This window comes from Apus apus, chromosome 3, assembly GCF_020740795.1.
Source record: "Apus apus isolate bApuApu2 chromosome 3, bApuApu2.pri.cur, whole genome shotgun sequence".
In the NCBI taxonomy this organism is placed as follows: Eukaryota; Metazoa; Chordata; class Aves; order Apodiformes; family Apodidae; genus Apus; species Apus apus.
The window spans coordinates 41,366,000-41,386,969 of NC_067284.1; the positions used below are offsets into that span (position 1 = coordinate 41,366,000).

The 20,970-nt window shown below is 39.0% G+C and overlaps 1 protein-coding gene across 2 annotated transcripts in view; it reads left to right on the forward strand.

Moving 5' to 3' along the window:
- CEP85L (centrosomal protein 85 like) overlaps positions 1–20,970 on the forward strand; it is a 109,088-nt gene that overhangs the window by 75,818 nt on the left and 12,300 nt on the right. For both annotated transcript variants that reach the window (XM_051613205.1, XM_051613206.1), the window contains exons 4-8: positions 2,973–3,094; positions 12,977–13,094; positions 15,005–15,181; positions 19,196–19,348; positions 19,619–19,773. In XM_051613205.1, the coding sequence (XP_051469165.1) occupies positions 2,973–3,094; positions 12,977–13,094; positions 15,005–15,181; positions 19,196–19,348; positions 19,619–19,773 (725 nt within the window). The remainder of the gene's footprint in view (positions 1–2,972; positions 3,095–12,976; positions 13,095–15,004; positions 15,182–19,195; positions 19,349–19,618; positions 19,774–20,970) is intronic.

Sequence of the window (20,970 nt, forward strand, 5' to 3'; positions counted from 1 at the left end):
TCTGAGGAGGCCTTCTATATTAGATTTTTTTTTTTAAATACTCTATTGTTGGTATCTAATTGATAAAATCTGATCTTAGCTTGGTATAACTCATTGCCTTGATTTCCAGCAGCCTTAATATTTGACTTCTTGTATAGTCACTTATTATATTAAAGTTGAAGAGTTTCTTCCTAATTTCAGTGCAAACTATGAAGTGTGCAAAGGTGCTAGATTGAAGTAAGGGGCTTGCTTTGAAGATTTTTGCTAGAGAAACCACTGGTGGCTTCCAAAATGTTTTCAGTTAGGATGAGTTTATAGAAATCATTGTCTTTAGTATTGTAATTTTTACAGTTCGGTCTCTAAGACAAAATTCACCTTGCCAAATAAATGGGCTGATTTGGCTTTATAAAACCCCCTGCATGTTTCCTGTTTATCATGTCAGACTCTTGTGGGTTGTTTCTTTTGGACAGAGTTGGAATTTCTGGCTCTGAGAAGTAAGGATCTAATCCCAACTGCATTTAAGGACTGTTTTTTTTTCTCTTTTTCTTTTACTGTAGTGTGATGGTATTGAGGTGCATATAGAAAAGCATTCTTCAGCAGTGTGGTGAGAGAAGCAGAGAAAAAAAAAAGTTATGACACAAACTACAGGGATAGTTCCTGATGTTGTCACTTTAATACTGCATGATATGGCATGTGTGACCAAGAGAGACTTCCACCGAAATAGTTTTGTGCTGGTGCCTATTAATTCAGCCAGTCATATGGATAACTGTAATACAGAACAATATGTGACAATCCTAAGGTATTCTGTCAAAGTTATGTGGTCTGGATTGAGCTACCCATGCAAAATTAACTTTAGATTTATTGATCCTTAAAGACTCTGTACATATATTATTTACAGGAAGAATCATGACTTGGTATCTTTTCTAAGTTTTATTAGACCACTGCCCACACCAAAAAAAAAAGCCAAGGTGATACCACCAGTTTAGGGTTTTTTAATGCTCATTCTGATCATTGTGCATGAAAAATTAAGCATTACAATGGTTAAATTGATTTAAAGTGTTAACAAATGGGTGGTAGATCTTAATCTAGGCAGCACTTAGCTTTGCCTTTCCTTGCCCCCAGTAGAGTGCAGTGCCATCTTTAACATAACTTCCTTGAACAAGCATAGGTTTAATGGATTGACTTACTAGAAATTGCAAATGTGGCATATTTTATTCCCACAAAACTTTTAAACCTGATATATGCTTCAGTAAGGAGTTATATGAGGCACTTTTTTTAGGTTCAACAATTGAGACAGTTTTCAAATGTTTTCTGTGGTGTTTTTATTGCATGTGGGATGTAATAATGACTGGGGATGGGATAAAGAAGTATTAACTGTAATCATAAAGCAGTGAACCATTTGAAGAGAAAAACAGTTTTTAATAATATTTCACATTCTACTTGTCCTCAAAAAGCTTTGTTTATCCACTCAGTGTTGCCTTTTCAATAAAGATGCAATACTTGATATTATCTGGCAAGGAACACAGTCAACATTTTCAGTGTGGCTTTGGCCAGAAATTGATGTGAAGTGTTTAATATGTAGAGTTGTTGACAATTTTTAAAATAATTCATTACAAGTTTTACTGCTGCAGTTATCCAGTTTGTTAAGCAAAGGAAATACTCCCTGAAGCAGATGAATTGGACTTGGAGAAGGTGTGTGTGTGTATGGCAGTCTTGAAAGATTTTATAACTAGTATGTCTTGTCATCTTTTATCTGGTTTTAAGTTTTATTTATAAGAGGGAAAATGTATTTGTCTGTTTTATCAATGAGCAAGCTAGCAATTGAACTAGACTGAATAGGAAAAATACTGTCAACCACAGCTGTCAGGAGCTGCTTCCTGACCTCAGCACATCAGGGCGTGGGAGTTTAGGCAATGAATTCTCTCCATTCAGTGTTATAATTCATAGTAAAGCTTTGACAGTTGTTCATCTAATTTGAATTGTTGATTATATGTCTTGGTTTAATACAGTTTATTTAGTTTTAAATCCAAAACATTTTAGAGCAATGCAAGTAAAATTACCCTAAAATCTATTTCAAATGTAAAAAATTAGCCATATTTTCACTTTTTTTCCTTCTTCTATTTTTCAAAAACATAAAAAGGCAACATAGTCCAGGATGGCCCCCAGATAATAAAAAGATAAATCTTTTTTTCAGCTGTTAAAAATCCTAGTGGAAGATCATGGCAGCCAGTGCTGGAATCCCTCAGTCTGATTAAGTTCTAACTTAAACCTTCCCTTATGTGAATTCCTGATACAAATATTTGTAGTACTTTCTGTATTCTGAGTATAAAAAATTTCTTGATTAAACATCCCAGTTAGTTGTTTACTTTTCTTCCAAACCATGTTATTGGTTCATTTTTAGTTCAGCTGTTGCCCTCAGTTTGTTGTGAGACACATAGCCTGGCTTTTGTGAAGATGAATGGAAAGCCTGTGGAACTACTTGTGGAACTTTTATTCTTGCAGGCAGTTAGAATTTAACCAAAATTATATTCCCATATTCTGTATTTTAAATGCACACACACCTAGGGGAATTTTCTCTATCTGATAAAGTTATGGCTGGGAGTTGAACAAATGAGTGGTAGCTGTTACCAGTAGGTCTAAAGCTATCAAGCTATCTTGTTTGTAATTCCAAGAATTGCAGCAGGATTATTAACACTGTGTGGTGCTTGTCTTAATTATGTGCCTAAATTCTAAAGGAGCTTTTAATCTCAAGCTACTTTCAGAGCTATGAATTCTTTAATAGAGAAATTATAAGTTTTTAAGTCACTGACACTGTACTGAAGGTTGTTTCAAGAAACTTGTTTATAAATCAGATTGTTTTATATAAAGCAAATCTGAATTAAAATGAAAAACAGCTATTAGGTTTCTGAAACAACAAACTGCTTTGTAAATGCCCTAAAATCTCAGATATTATTTACTGGGTTATAGTCTAATTCTACAATTCTTTCATGCAGGTTCCGACTGGAACACCTCGTCAGAGTTACCCAGCTACCAGCTATCAAGACTTCAGCAACTGGGAATCTCTAATGAAAATCAAAGAGGGGCTGCTAAGACAGAAGGAGATTGTGATTGATCGGTGAGTAACCTGCTCCTGCGGCATTGATTAGATCAGATGATGTTAAATTGTGATGTAGAAACTGACTTTCAGGAGAGCTACTTACTCAGTAAAGTTGTTAGGCGCCAGTCCAGCGAATATTTATGCACAAACATGAGAGAGCTGTCCTTGCTGGGAGAGAAGACTGGCTGCTGGCTAAAAGTCTTGTACAGAATTGGAAATTTACTTTAGGGTTTGATGCCTATGCAGTGGAAAAGGGAGAGTGAAACCGACAGCCACTTCTGCAGTCAGCTTCCCCATCTTAGCTTCTTACCAGTCTGGGGATTTGTATCAGACAACCTTCTGCTTGCGTAGCTCTTGAAAGAGATTTGCAAGATGAAAATTGCTAAACTGTGTTGCATTTTCCATTACAATTACAGAAATGCAGTATATTCAAAGCCAATTGATAAAGCTTTGAGAAACTGGCCTTTGCAGTAACATTTAGTGGTAAAATCCTATTCAAATGATCATACAGATTATTCAGATAATAAAATATTAAATTGAGAATCTCTGTCAATAAATACATAGCTTCTTATTAAGTTGCTATCAATCTGAGATGAGCCTTGGCAGAAACTCACTGATGTTACGTTCTTAATATATCTGAAGTAATTTATGGAGTTCTTGATATTTGGATAAAATTAAGCCTTAATGAGGAAAATGTGCTTTTAATAAAGGGTTTGAGCTTAATGAAGCTTACACTAAATTAGCAGATGTCATCAGGAGCTGCAGAGTTTGGATGTAGGACATTTAAGGAGGGCATTTTTAAATTTGACGTAATTGCTATTTGGCTTAGTATGTGTTTTAATAATAAACTCTTGGCTCGTGGCTGAAAGAGAAGTTGTTCTGATCTTGAAATAGTCATGCCCTCTTATTGGTACTTTGCTCCACAGTGTGAGGAGAACTGTGTAAAGCAGGTGTGTGTTGATCACAGGAATGTCAGGCATCTGTTATGGATGTTTTTATATTTTATCTAGCAGTTCCTTTCTTTTAATGGGTGAAGGTATACAACCTGGGCATAATTTACTTTGGGACCAGGAGAATTAGCTCGTGCAAGATCTGTTCCTTCCTCTATTGCAGCAGAGCAAGGAATTGCAGTGGTTTAAAGTGTTTCCCTAGCGATCTGGTCAGGACCTCTACTGGCATTTTAGTGACAGAGGTTGGTATCGGCTTCCCCAGTTTTTGCTTATTGGTTGTTGCTTATTAGTGTGTGTTTACCTGCTTCTGCAGCTGAAGATGGTATGCAGAGTCAGGAACTGCAGCACACCATCCCGTTCTGCCAGCTCTCCTGCAGAATTGGTGATCTCCCAAGGGGATAAGCAGTTAAAATGGACACATCCCTGATGGTTGCTTAGATCTTCTCTGTCAGAGCCTCTTGATCAGCTGCTTAAAGGCTGTCTAAATTACAGTGGGTTTTTTCTGGGCTTGCTGAATCAGTAATAATGTTGGATTATGGGCAGCCCACCTCTCAGGGCCCAAGCTGTCAGCAGTATTTGTGAGTACATTGCCCATGATGGCTAGGGGTGGTCTTTGGTGCCTCTGCTGAGTCTGTCATCCTCTGCACACTACAAAAAGGCTTGTTACACAGTGACAACTGAAAAAGCAGTTAACATTAGTCTTCTCACACTGGAATTATGTTTACAGTTGAGGGTGAAGTTTCTGAGGTGACAGTTTGCAACCTAGTCACCTGCTAACATTACTTGATGTTGAGGAAGAAAATTTATCTCTTGGTATCCAATGGCAGTGGGCTGGTTCTTTTTTTTTATTATTATTATTTGTACAAGTCATGCTTTCCTGTGCCTTAATGATTCTAAATACAGTTCTTTCTGACCAGAAGTTGGTTGAGATGATTCCTTTTCATTCAGCTGAAAAGGCAGATTGGAAGACTCTGGGAGGCTATTGAAGTGAAACAAAGACTGCTTGGGGATGTTACAGTCGTTTTTCTTTAAGCAGACAACTGCTTTTACAGTTAAGCATGTTGTAAATTGTAATAATGCAGTGTTTTATACTATATTATTATATAATTGTATTATAATAACACATCACAGAAAAGGCTCTTTTTTAATGTTAAGCTTCCATTTGGGAAAAAAATTTCCCTTAAAAGTTATTATTTTTAAATTAATTTAAATATTTAAAGTATTTTTATTATTTATGACCCAAAAAAATTTTGTCTCTTGGAGAAATTAGTTCGTAACTGCTGCCCAAAATTATGGAACTAGAACTCCATTATAAAGCAGTAGTGTCAACATTTCTTATTCGATGGGTTATTAATAAGACTAAAGTGTGAATAATACCTTTGTTCAAGGCACTAAGTGAAAATTTGGTATTGCCCCTATTTAACACATGGGAACACAAGGTCTTGCACTGAGAGCCAAGGTGGTGTGTAGACGTAAACCTGAGTCTTCCAACTCCTCATCTTCCTGAGTTTACTTGAAACTTCTTTTCAAAATTTGAATTTATTTGGGAATAGGGACCTAAAATAAAAAGATTGTGGTGTGTTTAATTAGGATTCAAGATGGCAGTAGTTAAATTACAGGATTTATGCTTCCAGGAAGTGGAGGAAGAATTATTTTGTTGACTTAGGTTTGGAAGTAGATGTTTGCTGAGAAGGCCCTGCCTACCTGTGGTTCTCATGGAATTATAAAAGGTATAGTCTTGTTGAGTCACATCTCACGCTGGTAACTGGAGGATGCCAGCAAGACTTGTTTAATTCCAGGGAGGCAGAAGCTTGGGAGAGACCGGTTGGCCTCCTGCTGTCTAGAAGCCGAAGGAGTGGAATAGCAGCCAGCGTGGTGCTCCAGACCCAGCTGCTTGCTGCTGACAGGTACAAGGAACAGCTGGATGAAAATAAGCACACCAGGAACACACTTCTCTTGCCCTTGTCACCAGCCTTCCTTTCAAACACAGGGTCACTGCCCAGTTGTTTGTTTTTTTTTTTTTAAGGTTAAACCCTCTTCTGTTGGGAATTGTGCTGGGGCTCTGCTAATCCAGGAGGGGGAGGAGATTAACGTCATTTCACATCACACACCTTGTTCTGCATAGTGATGCTTAAATCTGTTGATAAGCAGGAAGTGGAGGCTCCTTACAGGGTAGAATCCTTAAGCTGTTCTACTTCTATCTCGTTAAAAAGGAGGATGGGGCAGGAGGAGAAAAGAGAAACTGCTGCCTGCTTCCTTTCTTTCCATACAATGATAAAAAGGAAAAAAAAAAAAAAATCCAGGCCCTCCAGATTAGATTATTTTACTTCCTTGTTTTGCCCTGGAAATCTACCAGTTTGGAATAGCTGCAAGCAAGTTCCAAATAGTCGTTAAAAATTATTCAAGGAATAATGCTTATAATGTAAATCATCATCATAGTTGGATACTTTGTCACTGGAAATTCAAAGCCATGAATAGCATTTTAAAAACCCAAACAGCCACTTGCATTTGTGAGTAGAACAAGTGGCTTGATTTTTATTCTATATACTGTGTTGAACGGCAGATTTAGTAACAGATTAGTTAAAATGGATTTGATTTGTGTAGTCTGTTCAGCACAACAAATGCGTATTTTTTAAGTGAACAGAGTAGCATAATTGGGTGGGTTTAAAAGTGGGTTTAGTTTGCTTTATGAAACTATTCTAGACATCTCTTCCAGTTTGAGGAATTAGAGCCTGAAATTGGCTTTTAAGTCTACTCCTAAAAAATGGGATGGAGACCATACTTTTAGGAAGCTAAAACATGACTTGAGGAAGGGAGCCTGGCATGTGGGTGTGCACAGGATCACACTTTAAGAAGTGGTACTTCTTAAAGATATGTCATGTTTTCTCCACATAACAGCTGTTGGTGCAGGCTGTGAATAAGGACTTAAGGATTTTGTCTGTAAGATGTGCTGCTGTAACACTTATTACTAGAATGTCTGTCACCTCCCATACAAAATAATTGGATTATATCATTGCTTTATTCTCTGGTGGATTAATATGTAACACTACATCATATTTAGCACCAGAGGGAGCCAACACTGTTTGTATTGGTTTAGAAAATTACAGCATCAGATTTTAATTCTTTGTGTTGCTCCTCTGTTCCGTATGTTCACAACACTAAAATTACAGTGTTTGGTACTATTGAAAATGTTTTCTGTGACTGGGCAGCCACTGTTGATGTCTATAGTGTGTGCCTGGCACTGTTGGTTTGGCATGAACTGCATGTAGGGGGTAGGTGAATAAATGACAAATATCTGAACATGTGACATAAGCTGCTGAGTATAACACTGTGCCGTGTTCTCTTCTAGACAGCCTAAGCGCCTATGAACGGCTTTTTAAAGTAGATATCGAAGTATAGTTTTAGTGAATAGCTGTCATTCCCCAGGACATAATAACACTTACATTCTCAAAACAGTTGCTAAACCATTAGCTTTCCATTCATATCTGAATTATACTTACATGTTTTTATTGGAACAATAGAATAAATTTTCTTTGCCTTGTGTCAAATTGTTCTGACTTTAGTAGTTGCCATCAAACTGTATGTGCTCTCATAGTACTTGTGTTACTCCTAGTGTAATGCTGTAATTCTGTTAATCTGGGTTCATCTGCTAAACTCTGCAGTATTAGCATATCCTCTTGAGTGGTAATTTTATGCTATTCTTGAGGAAGCTTTGAAGCTTTATGCCACACAGCATCTGAGCACATGCATATGTAACTGGGAGTCCTTTGCAGTGAGGAGGGCTCTGTGGTACTTCCTCAAGAGTATCTTGCTGCAAATATTCTTTGCTTGCAATAACAACTTGAAAAAGACATACGTATCTTCTTCTGATTCCACCGATTGTCCACGTAACTTGTGGTTGAGGCTTTGTATCTTGGCCTGGTAAACTTTCGGGAAGGTTTTGTTACAGAGTAATATTTTTTGTGAGTTTAGATGTTCACCTTTTCAGAGGTGAATACTAGTAATGCTGATTAAATGGAATTTGTTAATGTTAGTTTTCACATAATAATGTAAATCTCGGCAATAATGAGAGGATGTATGGCTAGAAAGGACCTATCTAGCCTATCTGCCGGGCCCTAGTGGTCTCACTCCTAGTAGATGTCTGTGCTATTGCCATCTACAGTAGTAGTGGTTCTACAGCCTTTAGGGGTTGGACAGTTTGGTGATTAATTAGTTGAAACATTAGAAAACTTTTCCTTATATGACTTAGTCTTTCCTCCTAGGTCATGTTTTCTAGACCTCTGGTAGCTTTCGTTATTCCTTGAGATCTCTCCAGCTGATTAGAACATCTCTGAAGTGTCTGAACTGGCCAGTTAAGGCCTCCTTCCAGCTGAGTGCTCATCTCTCACAGGCTATACTTGTGTGGTGTTTGGTTTTTGCAGTACTATGTTATGATTTTTTTTGTCAGATACAATCCTGGTTCCTGTTCCTGTTTCTATTGTGTAGATTTAAGTATTTTTAGGAAGTTTGAGTATTTGGCAGAGTTGAGAACTTAGGGAAGATGCAATTTTTGCTCTGTAGTCTTCCTGTCAGGAGACTGCCAAGTTGCTAACCTTCCAACATGGGAAGGAAGAGTGCAGTCCTCTGTGTGAGCAGATGTTCTTGTCTGTGTCCCACTTATACCTCACACCCCTTTGACTAAGTAGCCTAGAGCATTTTAGAAAGTAGAGTACAGTTGCTGACTGTGCTCTTGCCTGCCTTGCTTCAATGCTAGCTTGTCTCCCATGGGCCAGGCTAGTATTTCAAACTTGCATGCGACTCAGAAAAGTAATTTAAAAAAATAACAATCCATGCAGAACAGAGATCACCTCTTGACTCCCAGAGGTAGTCTCCCCATCTTCTCTTCAAGATAAGCTATCCTGTGACTAGTGGAAAGGTAGTATTGGCTTTGAACTGCAGGCTTTTAACTGAAAAAACTCCATACTTTGTTTCATAGGAAATTTGAGATGGTCTTTTCTCACGAGATTTGCTGCTGTTGAAGTTCTTTGTTGTTATCTTCCAAATTACGGAAAATGTATTTGCATTGTTTACTAGCGATCTCCTTCCCTATCAGTACTCTGCACATTTGGATTTGTGGTCCCAAGAGATCATGCCTTTAAAACAAAGGGATATAAAAATTAGTATCCAACTGCTTAAGCAGCAAAACAAAGCAGCATACCTCCACTGCGATGTGGAATAAGTTACATTTGTAATAGAGAAGGATCCGTGTTGCATTTGACTTTGCATCCTGATTCTGAGGAAATCTGCTCAAGCATTTTCACGTGAAGCAACTTTCTTGTTAACTAGCCTTCTGGAGGTAAGCTTCAGTTGTCATTTTGTTTATTTTGAAGGTGCTTATATCCCTTCTGTGGGGGAGGAAACTCTGTTCTAAAGTCCCTGAAGCATTTGAAAACACTGGACCTGTATCTTGACTTGCAGTGTCAGACTTAGATTTACACTAATTTAAGTCTCTTTAAGTTGAGGGGAGGAAATGCTTCTCTGGTGAACTTCTCTGGGTTTCTGTTAGAGTAAATAATGGGTAAGATGGATTTATGGAGAGTAGAAGAGTTGGTTCCAGGTTGAAGCAAATGTGATTTATTTCCAAACATATTCTTATATGAGTGTCTGTGTATGCACATGTCCACAGTTTCTTTGGTGTGTGAATATGAGAAAAATATGTGAATGTCAGTTGTTTTATACTCATGGTTTTTGTGATAGAGAAGAAAGTTGTGTATTAAGCAGTTTACTTGCTCTTAATGCTAGTCTGAAAACAGTCCAGGCTTGTTTATCAGTTGAGCTGAGTGCTCTTCTCTGGTCTTCTCCATGTCCTTTGTGCTGACTTGAGCTTTCAGAGGGGATTGTTTGGGCTAAAATACAGAACTAAAAATGAATTAAAATCAAGGTCTCCCCCAGTTGATTCTTCACTCTTAGGCTGTCACTTGCTTTTACTCATTAATATGGATCCAGTTATTGTCAAGTGGCACCAGTGGATTTCTTCTGGATTCTAGCCAGCTTTTTAAGTAGAGTAACAATCATCTGGGATGTGGGAAGCTTGGCTGCCATTTTGTGGGGCACAGCATGCTGTCTTCCCCATGTTTGCAGAGAGTAGTGGCACAGGAATATGCACTACCAGAATCAGCCCCTTACTGTCCATGGGCAGAGAGAACAGAATTGTAACTCACATTCATGGAAAAAAAATAAATGGGGAATTTGTGAAGCAGAGGAGTTTCCATGGTACCTAGGTCATTGGATCTGGCTGTGTGAGCTGCAGTCTGGTTTCTATAACCATGAGCTTCGAGGGTGGGCTCCTGTGAGGTTCCCCCATACCCTGAGCTCAGGCCATGCCTGCACCCACTTGTATGCAAGTGGCTTCTGGAATCGCAAAAGACTCAGGAGCTCTGTGTGTGGAGACTTCAGTCCTGTGTAAGACCGGGTGATTGGAAATTCTTGTGTTGAAAGTGACAGGAAAAAGGAGTAGATCAATGATGCAATACAGCTGTGTGACTCTGGTGCCTATGGCAAAAAAGTAGAAAAAGTGACTTGAAACTTTTTTTAATGCATCTTGAACTCCTGGGGAAATTTGAGGTTGTTAGCAGCTGATCAGTGGAAGGGAGTTTGCTCATGTTGGCCGCAACAGTTACAGAATTTCAGCCTGCTCTAGTCTGGCCCTCTGTGAATGTACATAAATGAAGGTAGAAATGTTGTAGCTGATACAAGATGAGAGTAGTGTTGCAACCTAGAAGGCAGAATCCCTCAGTTTGAGCATTATTTATATTTGGCTTGGGTCTAGCCAGAGTTGGCAGGTGCCATGTATCTGAGCAGAATTTTGAAAGCACCTAAATGTTGAAGGCTGTGGGGTTGGGTTTTTTATGGATTTTGTTATATTTTGTAATAAGGAGCTTTCTGGGCATAGTGTTAACACTGCAATATATGAGCTGTATTTGTGAGAGCATTTGAACTTTTCTACGCTCCCTCTTAAGTAAAGCTCACAGCCTGTGGCTGTGCAGCAGATTAATAGTAACAGCTGTGGGCTAACAAAGGATTAAAACTGTCTTAGCATATGAGAACATCAGTGATAAAATGCATCTGGTATGAAGTCTCCAGAGACTTATAGGATTGTATGTAAATAGTAAATATGTTTCTATGGTGCTTATCTTCTATTCTGACTTGTGACTGTTGGCCTGTTTTCAGAATTTTTGTTTCTGGGTGCTGCAAGGTTAATGATATTTTCAGAGAGGCGGTTATGCAAAGAAGTTGTGCAGGATCTACACAGCCTTAAAACATTTGTACAGTGTGTTTTGTTGGCAAGGTTTTATGATGGTGAAGAGTTTAATGCTTTGCAGAGTTAAAAGAAGCAAGCTAGTTACACTCTGTGCTAGAGCAGCTTTGCTTCATCACAGAATAATTTGTTTCACCTTTTTACCTGCAGGGGTTTGGTAGGGTAGAGAAAGGATTATGAAAGGAAATATGGTCAAGTAGTTTGAACTACACTGGAAGGTAACAAATATTTTAAAACATTTTATCCAAGCTGTAGTGATTAGTTCAGGTTATTGAAATCCTGCCTGTGAAGGAAGGCACAGCTAACATACAGTCAATGACAGAGAAAAATCACATAGTGCTGTCAAGGGGTAAATGACAAATGGATAAATAATTTTAAAATATATAGACACATGAACACATTTAATACATCTATCTTGTAAGTAATAAGGTAATAAAAATTTAAAATAGAGCATTTTTTTTAGAAAGTAAATCAACTTTAATATTTTTATGTACTTGTAGAGGATTTGCTTTTTGAGTGAATGCATAGGCAGGTCTTCTCCCTTGAAACTAACCTGTATTTGCCATTTGTCTCCTCTTAAGGCTGCATTTAGTAATCTCAGTTCAGCATCATTTCCAGAAAAGCCAATTATACTTTATGGTTAGAGGTGAGGCTTCGAGAAGCAGTTTCATGCTTGCATGCAAATATGTCCTAGTATAAAAAAAGAAGGGAAAAGAGAACTTAAAAGAGTACACAAAATTTTAGGTTTATTGAGAAGGTTGCTGCACGTGTTTCTGACGGATGCTGACAACTCCATTCTGGAGTCAGTTGTTGAGGTGCACACTGCTCCTCAGAGTGTACAGTACACCTCACAGGGCTGTAATGTGGGACTTTCAGCTGGGCTGAGACCTGGCTTGTATTTGCTCTGCAGTCATGCTAGTTCAAATGCAGTTGTAATTTGAACAGTTATATAATTTGTGATATAGTTTGATAGTAATGCTGTTTATGCTGTACAGTGGCCAAGTGATGGGTGTAAGAGGTTAATTCTGTTTTAGTACACAGTGTGGTATTTTACCCTAGGGGTATGGAACATCTTATGTAAAGCAGTTGTCTGAGAGAGTCTTAAGTGAAGCAAAAAGAAAGACCTTGCAGGAAAGCCATGCTTACTGTCTTAAACAGAGATTACTTTAATCTGTGTCAAAAGTAACTTCTGGCAAAGAGAGAGAGTGGCTGAGCAGAAGTCCGAGTGAAATGAAGGTGTGAGTTTTGTTTTCATTCTGCTTTCTGCATACTTCTTCCTGATTTTACTTCTGCCTCTAGGAGCAAATGATAGCAGAAGCCTTCTTTGACCCCCACAAAACTGATAGTTTTAAAATTGTATTTCTACAAAATTTGTGTCTTATTGCCAGTTAAGCACAGGCCCTTAGGGTGTGCTTAAGTGAAAGTTACATGGCAGCTGTAATCTAATAGCTTGCATCCTGAAGAGATCCCAATTCTAGTGGTGTACTAGTCTAGCTGCAGTCTTGCTGCAGTGAGAGAAAAATCACAGCTAATATAGATCCAAAATAGTGGGGTAGCATTGTTACAGTATTCTTCACTAGAAGCCTTAAGATCTATGTTTGGTCTTTTTAATCTTTGTTCCATTCCTTTTCAAATAAAATCTATGTATTACAGGCAAAAGCAGCAGATTAACAGTTTACATCAGAGGATACGTGAGAATGAACTACGAGCTCAACATGCAAGACTGAGCCATCTTGTGCAGTGTGAAGAACCTTACATGACTAATTTGCAGGTAGGGCAAATATTTTTCCTTCAGCAAAGCTTTCCATTGCCCTGTTACTGACAGGTGAAGGCATGTTCACAATTCACTGCAGGCCAAAATGTTCCGTGTCTGTCGATCTTGTGTTTGCAGAAATCCAAGTTACATTAACATTTTGTATGTAATTATTTCTTAATTTTGATATAAATCAGGTAAGAATGACTGAGATGCTATAAGAATCAGGGTTTAACAGCGTCCGTGTAGCACAGTTACACAGGGAGATATTGGGAGTATCTGAAAACTGATGGAAGTTTTTCTGAAGAGGAGAAGGTGGTACTACCCAAAGGATTGTTTAGATTTTATTGCTAGAATAAATGAAAGAGATGCAAGAAGGCAGACTGGTGGAATACCTTTGACCAAAACACCTGAAAAGGGTATGGATGAGTCTTCCTAGGGAACACTTAGTCTGAAAGGGAATGTATGGTGGTATTTTGGGCATACCTGTCCTAATTTTTATCGAACTAGCAAAAATATCAGAAAGCGTAAGGATGAGGTAACATAGGCTAACAAAAAATGCAGATCATTTTAAGGACTGTGGCTGCTACCCTGTTGTAGTACACAAATTCCATCTCCATGCACAAAAGGAATGTTGAAGGCAGAAATGCAGAGAAACAGCTTTTGTGTCCCCCTTTTATTACCTTATCTTTTTCTGTCGCAAACACTGCACCAGGTTCTCAGCTAGGGTACTTCAGCATGATATTAATTATGTCCTCAGAATAACGCAGCTGTGCATCAGGTGAGAATCTGGATTGTGAGAGTCAGGACAGAAATTCAAGTGGAGCCTCAGTGTGAGGTTAGTTATTTAGAAACTTTTTCAGACATCTAGGAATGCGGCTTCTAGAAGTTCTTTTATTAAGTACTTCAAAATTCTGTCTAGAATACGATTTTTAAAAAATAATTATGCAGAAACTGGAATTTTAGTGTATGTATCTTAGTATGCCATAATGCACTTCAAATAAAGCAGCAGATGCGTTCATCTTTTGTAATTTAAAAGTTAAAAACGTATATAATGTGTTAAGATTTCTGCTTGATTTGTTTAACTTCTGTAAGATTAACTTACAAATGCAAATCTCCTTTAATGGAGATTTTAATCTCTTTTAATGCTTTACTGACGGAATGTTACTATTTAAAAATAGCGTCGGTATGATTTCTTTAAAGATGCCAGTTTATGTTACTGGAAGAATGCTGAAACTGAAAGCCTAATGGGATGCATCTCCCTTTTCATCCCACATGCAGTTGATTTCCATTTTGTGCTTAACTGTCTGTGGGCGATGGAGGTAGAAAAAATAATACTGAACTGCATGAAATGGAAAGGGAGGAGGGTTTGCTATATAGGACAGAAGGTAGGAGGCCTGCCTTCTGATTGTAGCTGTAGTCTCAGGCTTGTCCCTGCCCTATTCTGCACTTCAGGTGTGATAGCTCTAAAGTCTGGCTACTACTAATGTTCTGCTTTAGAAGGATCTTGAAATTGGAGCATCTCTTACTTTAATATATTCATAACCATTTTAGAGGGTGTTTTTCTTCCTAGGGAATAAATTAATAATGCATTAGCCGTGCTGTGTTTTGAAAACACACTTTGGATTTTCAGGATTTGCTTTTGGAAGAAAAGCCACATCTCTTCCATAAATCTCAAGGCAAAAGTGGCCCCACTATGTTCATTTGCTTGTGTTGTGAATTCAAAGGGGTCCAACTTCTTTATTTTTTTGCTCCAGCTCCTTGGAACACGTGCTGTTACCATATATTTAAATGTTTGAAAAATCGACCCCCACCCTTCCTGACAATGGAAAAAAACGCAGGACTGTTTTCTGCTGTGCTGCTCAAGTGTACATACTGTGGTATGTGTGCATTCATTCGTGTGATTACTTTATTTCTTTTTATGTAAGCAACCCCAGTACGAGAGCACACCACTGCAACCTCACATTTCGGAAAGATCAACATCGCACCTCGAGGAGCTTGAGCGAAAGATTGCAGCAGCTGAGAATAAGGAATTGCAACTCAGTGAACTTGTAAAACAAATTTCAAACAAATCTAGTGAGGAGAAGAAGAAGATGGAGGAGAAAGTAAGTGACTTCCATGTTGCAAGTTTCTTTTTGACACTGTTATAGCAGCGTATGTTTTGTTTACTAGAAAGTAACTTAGTATGTGGGTTGCTGAGCTATTTTCAAAAAGCAGCTAAATTTAGCTGAGATAGAAAAATTGATAGTGATGGTAGGTGTTGGCAGTGGATGAATCTGAACTTGTAGTGAATACATCCTAAAAAGTGATACTAGGTGAAATGGGAATCATTATGACAGTTTTAACCAGGTAACTTGGTTTGAAGAAAAGCTTATCAGTTCTAAGAATTCATATAGCTTGAAGTGTTTGAGTAAATAAAGCATAATTTTAAAACTATGTGTGAAAATTAAATCCCTGATTTTTAGCATGGCCTGTAAATGTGGGCCTCATGCTTTGAGATGCTCTTATCAGCGTATATGTACCAACTCAGCAGGAGTGATTCTCTTCTAGCTTTGGTATGATGTGCAGACTAGACTGTAGTTGGAGACAAGGAAGGGATTTAGATGGATATGTGTTTGGAACTGTTTTGATAAAGGGTTTCTTTGAAGGCTGAAGCAATGCCTGGTTTTGAATGTCCTGGCAGCCTTCCTTTATTGCAAGCGGAAATGTGCCATTGATGAAGTGGTTCCTAATTGATGTCGTTGTCACTGTTAGCTTTCTCTTCATTGATCACTGTGCCTCACTACTGGGCTTAGATTTATATTAGTGCAGGTTCAAGGGTTAAGACCAGTATGATACAGTGAAGTGGCAGGTGGAAAGACAAAGGAAACATAATTCTTCTCAAATTTCGTGTTACCATTTCCTGTGAACCCTGCAGTATGCTTTTCACTGAGGGTGACATTCAGGAAGGGCAGAATGGATTCTGCTTCTTCCTCTTGTCTCAGCTTTTACTGGTTTTGTTCCTCACCGCGTAGGAACTGCTGCTGTAGGTGTAGCAATGGTGAGGACCTGTGCAGCAGTGCTTGTGACAGTGGGATGGTCTGTAGCAAGGACCCTGATTCACTGCACAGACCTGATTCACCTGTTAACACCGATCCTTTCTGTGCACTGAACAAAAGGCTCTCAAGAAGGGAGGGAAAAGGGAGGGAGAGGTTGTGTTTCTGTGATAAAATTGGTGCCCTTCTGTTTGAGGGAAGATTGTGGAGGGAAGAAGGAGCTGTGCTGTGTTCCTGCAGGGATGTGGCAGGCTGGGAATCTGAGTAGTAGGCTGGGTGCTGAGCCTGGGGACAGTCATCTCTGGAATTCCTCTGCTGTGCTCACAGGGCAATCAGCCCAGAGCCCAAAGGCACGGTGTCCTGGGTCAGTGACTGATGTTAGGGGACAAAAATACAATTTCTGTACTGATCAGAAGGCTTGTTGCCAGTAGCTGTTCTAGGCTTATTTCCGAACCAATGCCTGCCTTTTCCGAGAGGGTAAGTTTTTTTTCAACCCAAAGCCAGATCTAGCCAGGGAATAGGGAAAATTCAGGTAAGCTTTGCATTTAAGAGTATGCCAAAAGAACGTACAGAAGTTTAGTTTAAGGTTGCTGGCATACATTTCCACTTGTCTGCCCCACTTTTGCAAATAATATCTTTTCCTACTTTAGAGTTTTTAACAGAGAACATTTAAATACAGTGTACAGTAGGTATTTTTTTGACAATAAGGGACAAGCTGTGACTGTTCATTGTAGGTGGGAGGAAGGAAAACATAAGGAACATTCTTTTTTCCTTGACCATGTTTTGGCAGTGGTAAGAAGTCTAGGAAAGTCTCCCTCATGACAAAAACAGGATGTATTGAAGCTGGAAAAGGTTCAGAGAAGGACAAAAAAGTAGATACCATCAGAAAATCACAGGAGGAATGTTTAAATTTTCATACTGGGAAAGAAGTGACTGAAGGAGAGCATGGTAGAGTCTACAGAGCCACAAGCAAGGGACAGAGGGCAGTCAGCTCCTCACTGCAGCTCCTGTTACAGAAGTGAGGGGACATCTAGTGAAGCTCTAGGAGAGAAATACGTTATCAGCAAGAGGAGCCAATACCGTATGCCAGTTCTCTATAGCAAACATGTAGATTGTGTCTCTGAGGAATGTTGTGGATGTTAAGGGGGATGTATTTGATTATTTCCTTCTGAGAAACTGTAGGGCCAGCAGAGATCAGAGGTGCTCTTTGTTGACTGCTGGCATCATACCTGTATTTCCTCACTCTGACGTACCAAGTAAAGGAGCATTTGTATCACCATGTGAATAATTCTGGTGCCTGAAGGGAAGGGTTTTTTACCCTATGCTCCATGTACAGTCAGTGTACGACTGAGGTGATTGAGAGCTCTTTAATTAGCACTGAAATTTCAGAAGCCTGAAAAAGCTTCTCTGTCATGGCGAACTGGTAGTCACGGTAGCTTTCTAGCTGAGGGAGCCTGCTATGGTAGGTGCTACAGTACTCTCCACCAGTGGTCATACCACAAATGCCTAGGTTCTTCCTTTTCTTTATGTTAGGCATGAATGTGCCTCTTGGCATCTGCAGATTTTGCAGCCCTCACTCTAGTTCTGAGAGATTTCATCTGGAAATTGGACTGCTGGGCTGGAAATGCTTTAATTTAGACACCCTTACCCTGCCGGCTGCTCCTTCTTCCTCCCCTGTGGGTAATTGGGAAGGGCTCCTGTAAGGTCCTGCTGATAGCTGGTAATAGTGTTCTCCCCTGTGATTTCTGTGGCCTTGCTTTTAATATTTAATGGCCAAAAGGCAAGAGCTTTCAAAACAAAAAACAACAACAACAACAAAACAAACACACACACACAAAACCACCAGAAAAACGTTTTGTCACGCAAGTACTGGTGTATTCTGACAGGCCAACCTGACACCCCTGGTGATATGTGAGAAACAGCAGGAAGGGATTCTCTTAGCTAATGGTCAGGCTCCTGGCAGTTCTTACTTTGCAACATTGTCTTACATGTGTGTATTTATATCACTGCCTTAAGATTTGGGGGAGAGCATGTGGTTCTGAAGCATATATTGTGGCAAAAGTTCATGGCTGAGTTGTAACGTGGTCTTACTAAATGTGGGGTTTACTTGGGCTTTGTAAGCAGCCTGATTTGCTTTTTTAAGCAGCCTGAAAGCTTTGTTCAGTTTTGAGATCTTGATAAAAGATACAAAGATTTCTAGCTTTTTGACAATCCTCAGTTTTGTGGCCCATATAGAAGGCTATCTCAGGAAAAACTTTCCAGATATTGTTGACTTTTAAACTTTTCAGTTGGCTCTGTTACTGAGCTCTGACATTGACAGTGTCATACATGTATTTCTCAGTGAGATGGATGCCTGTAGCACTGAAAGAAAAGTACATTCAGCATTTACTCTAGTGACAAGTGTTTGTTATCTGTGAATTACTATTTCTTCAAGCAATAAAAATAGTATTTTTCATTAAATTGGACTATGACTGGAAAATACTCTTTTTCCTGTCTGCCTTCCTGCTTTTTTTGACTTGAGTAATAAAGCAAAGTACGTACCAGGAATGCAAGCAAAGATAACGCAATATGAAAAATCTCTTGCAGGCTGACAGACAATTAAGATGTCTGTAGAAAGGATGTTTAAGAAAGCCACTATTCTGTTCTGATGTCCTCTGGTGTAATTGTTAGACTGCATCAAAGTCAGATTTTTGGTTCAAGTTCTTCTTGGGTTAAGGTCTTGGTCCTTGTGTTTTGTTTTCCTAGGCCAGAGGAAGAGAACAGACTAAAATATTTCCTGATCATTTATTATGAGCCTCTCCATTGGAGAAAAAAGTAATAATATTTTAACTGTTGAACTGTTCATGTTTTCAGATCACAAGGCGCATGGAGTGTTCTGGGCAAAGGTGAAACAAACTGGGGTTTGAGGTCACATGTGGGTCTATGACTTGGAGCTGCTGGGATTAATCATCCTTTGGTATTGTTTTCTACAGTAACTAGCCCTTTCATGCAGCTGAGAGTACTTGAAGAGTGACCAGCCTCTGCTTCCAACGTAGGTTTATTTTTCACTGTAATCCTAAAACATATACTCTTACTTTCTTCTAGCTTAAAACTAGAGACCGATATATTAGTAGCCTGAAAAAGAAATTCCAGAAGGAGTCTGAGCAAAGCAAAGAAAAACAAAGACGCATTGAAACCTTAGAAAAATATCTGGCTGACCTACCAACTTTGGATGATATACAAGGGCAGGCTAAACAGGTAAGATAAAAGGAGTTTGGTTTAAAAATACAAGTAAGCTCCTGATCGGTTGGCAGTCTTTTTTACTGTTTCAACATATATTTCTTTCCCCATCTGTTTGCCAAGAGGGGTATTTCAAGGTTTCTGAAAGCACTGTAGCTATCGGGGATTCTCATACTCAACTAAATGCAGTGGGCCTAAGGTTATATAGGAGGTAACTGCGAGGCTGTGGCCTATCACAAGGCCTTCTGCTAATGTGGCATCACGTCTGACTAATGTGACCTGTCTTAGCTGCAAATTCTAGAAGAGAAGAACAAGCAACTTCAAGAAACTATGACTGAGTTAGAAAAGAAGCTCGCTGAGGCCCGATCGCAGTGCAGAGAGACAGAATTGCAACTGGTGGGTCAGAAGAAAAAAGAAAAAGAGCTGGTCACAACAGTACAGAGGTAAGAACAGCTGCTTGGGCTGTGCCCTGTAAAAGATGTACTTTCCTACCTGATGTCAAAACCTAATGTTATTTGCACTCTTAATTTATTACAATGCTATTGACTTTTCATAGCATATTACTGTGCAGAATGACAGTGTAATGCAATAGAAAACAACAATTTTTTTATTTGTGTCAAGTTGCAAGTAATACCACAGAGAAGAGTCCGCCTAGAACATTCTTCACATTTCTTTAAACATGTGGGACACTTGCAATGGCATCATCAACTACTGCCAGATAGAGGATAGAAGAAACATGTGCAGCAAAGGGGTATTGTATAGAAGTTGTCAGCACTCCTATTTGATTAATCCTGTCACAAGCTGTGGAAAAGCTGCCTGGATATTGGCTGACAGCTATATCGGGAAAGGGTCAAAGATTTAAATAAATTGTAGCTGTTTCTTACCTTTTCACTGAGGACAGGGATATTTACTGGGAGATTTAGCTGTAGCTAATCAGCTGTAGCTAATCTGCTGTCATTTGAACTTGCATAACTATGAAAAAACAAATGGGACAGATACCTATGAGAAGACTCCAGATGAGACATGGAGATTTGTGATTGTTATATTTTAGATCAGAAGAGCCACTTGAACACTTCTTTTTAAAAAAAGGGGGGAGGGAGCAGGAGCAGGAGGGAATAACTTTTAATAGTTTATGTGGATATTACTACAGTTCACTGTCCCTTCATTGGGTAAAGGTGCATGCCACAGGAGTCTGAAAGTGTTTCCATGATGAAAGGCAAGCTGGTTGAGACACCTTGCCAGCCAAATTGTTGATGCATTGTTTCCGTCTTACAATGATAGGCCTTTTTCCTTTGTGGCTTCATAGTCTAGAAAGGGATAGTTTTGTCTTTTCTGAAAGTCTACAGGTAGTTGAGATGGCCTCTGGTTTCTAAATTAAGAGCAAGTTTAACACTAATAAAATATATTACATTTCATTTCTGGGAGAAGGTGAGCAGGCAATACCTAGGAGCTTGAGTTTTGCTACATAGGGTCTGAAGGTCATGTCTTTGTGTGGGAGCAGCTGGCAGGAGTGGCTTTATTCTTCCGCTTACAAGTCACAGAGGGCATGAAGAATTAGGCCACCAGTACTCTGTGCAGCCTCCATTTCTGGACTCTGCTTTGAGTTGTATGTGCCCCAGTGAGAGAGAGTCTGATTTTAA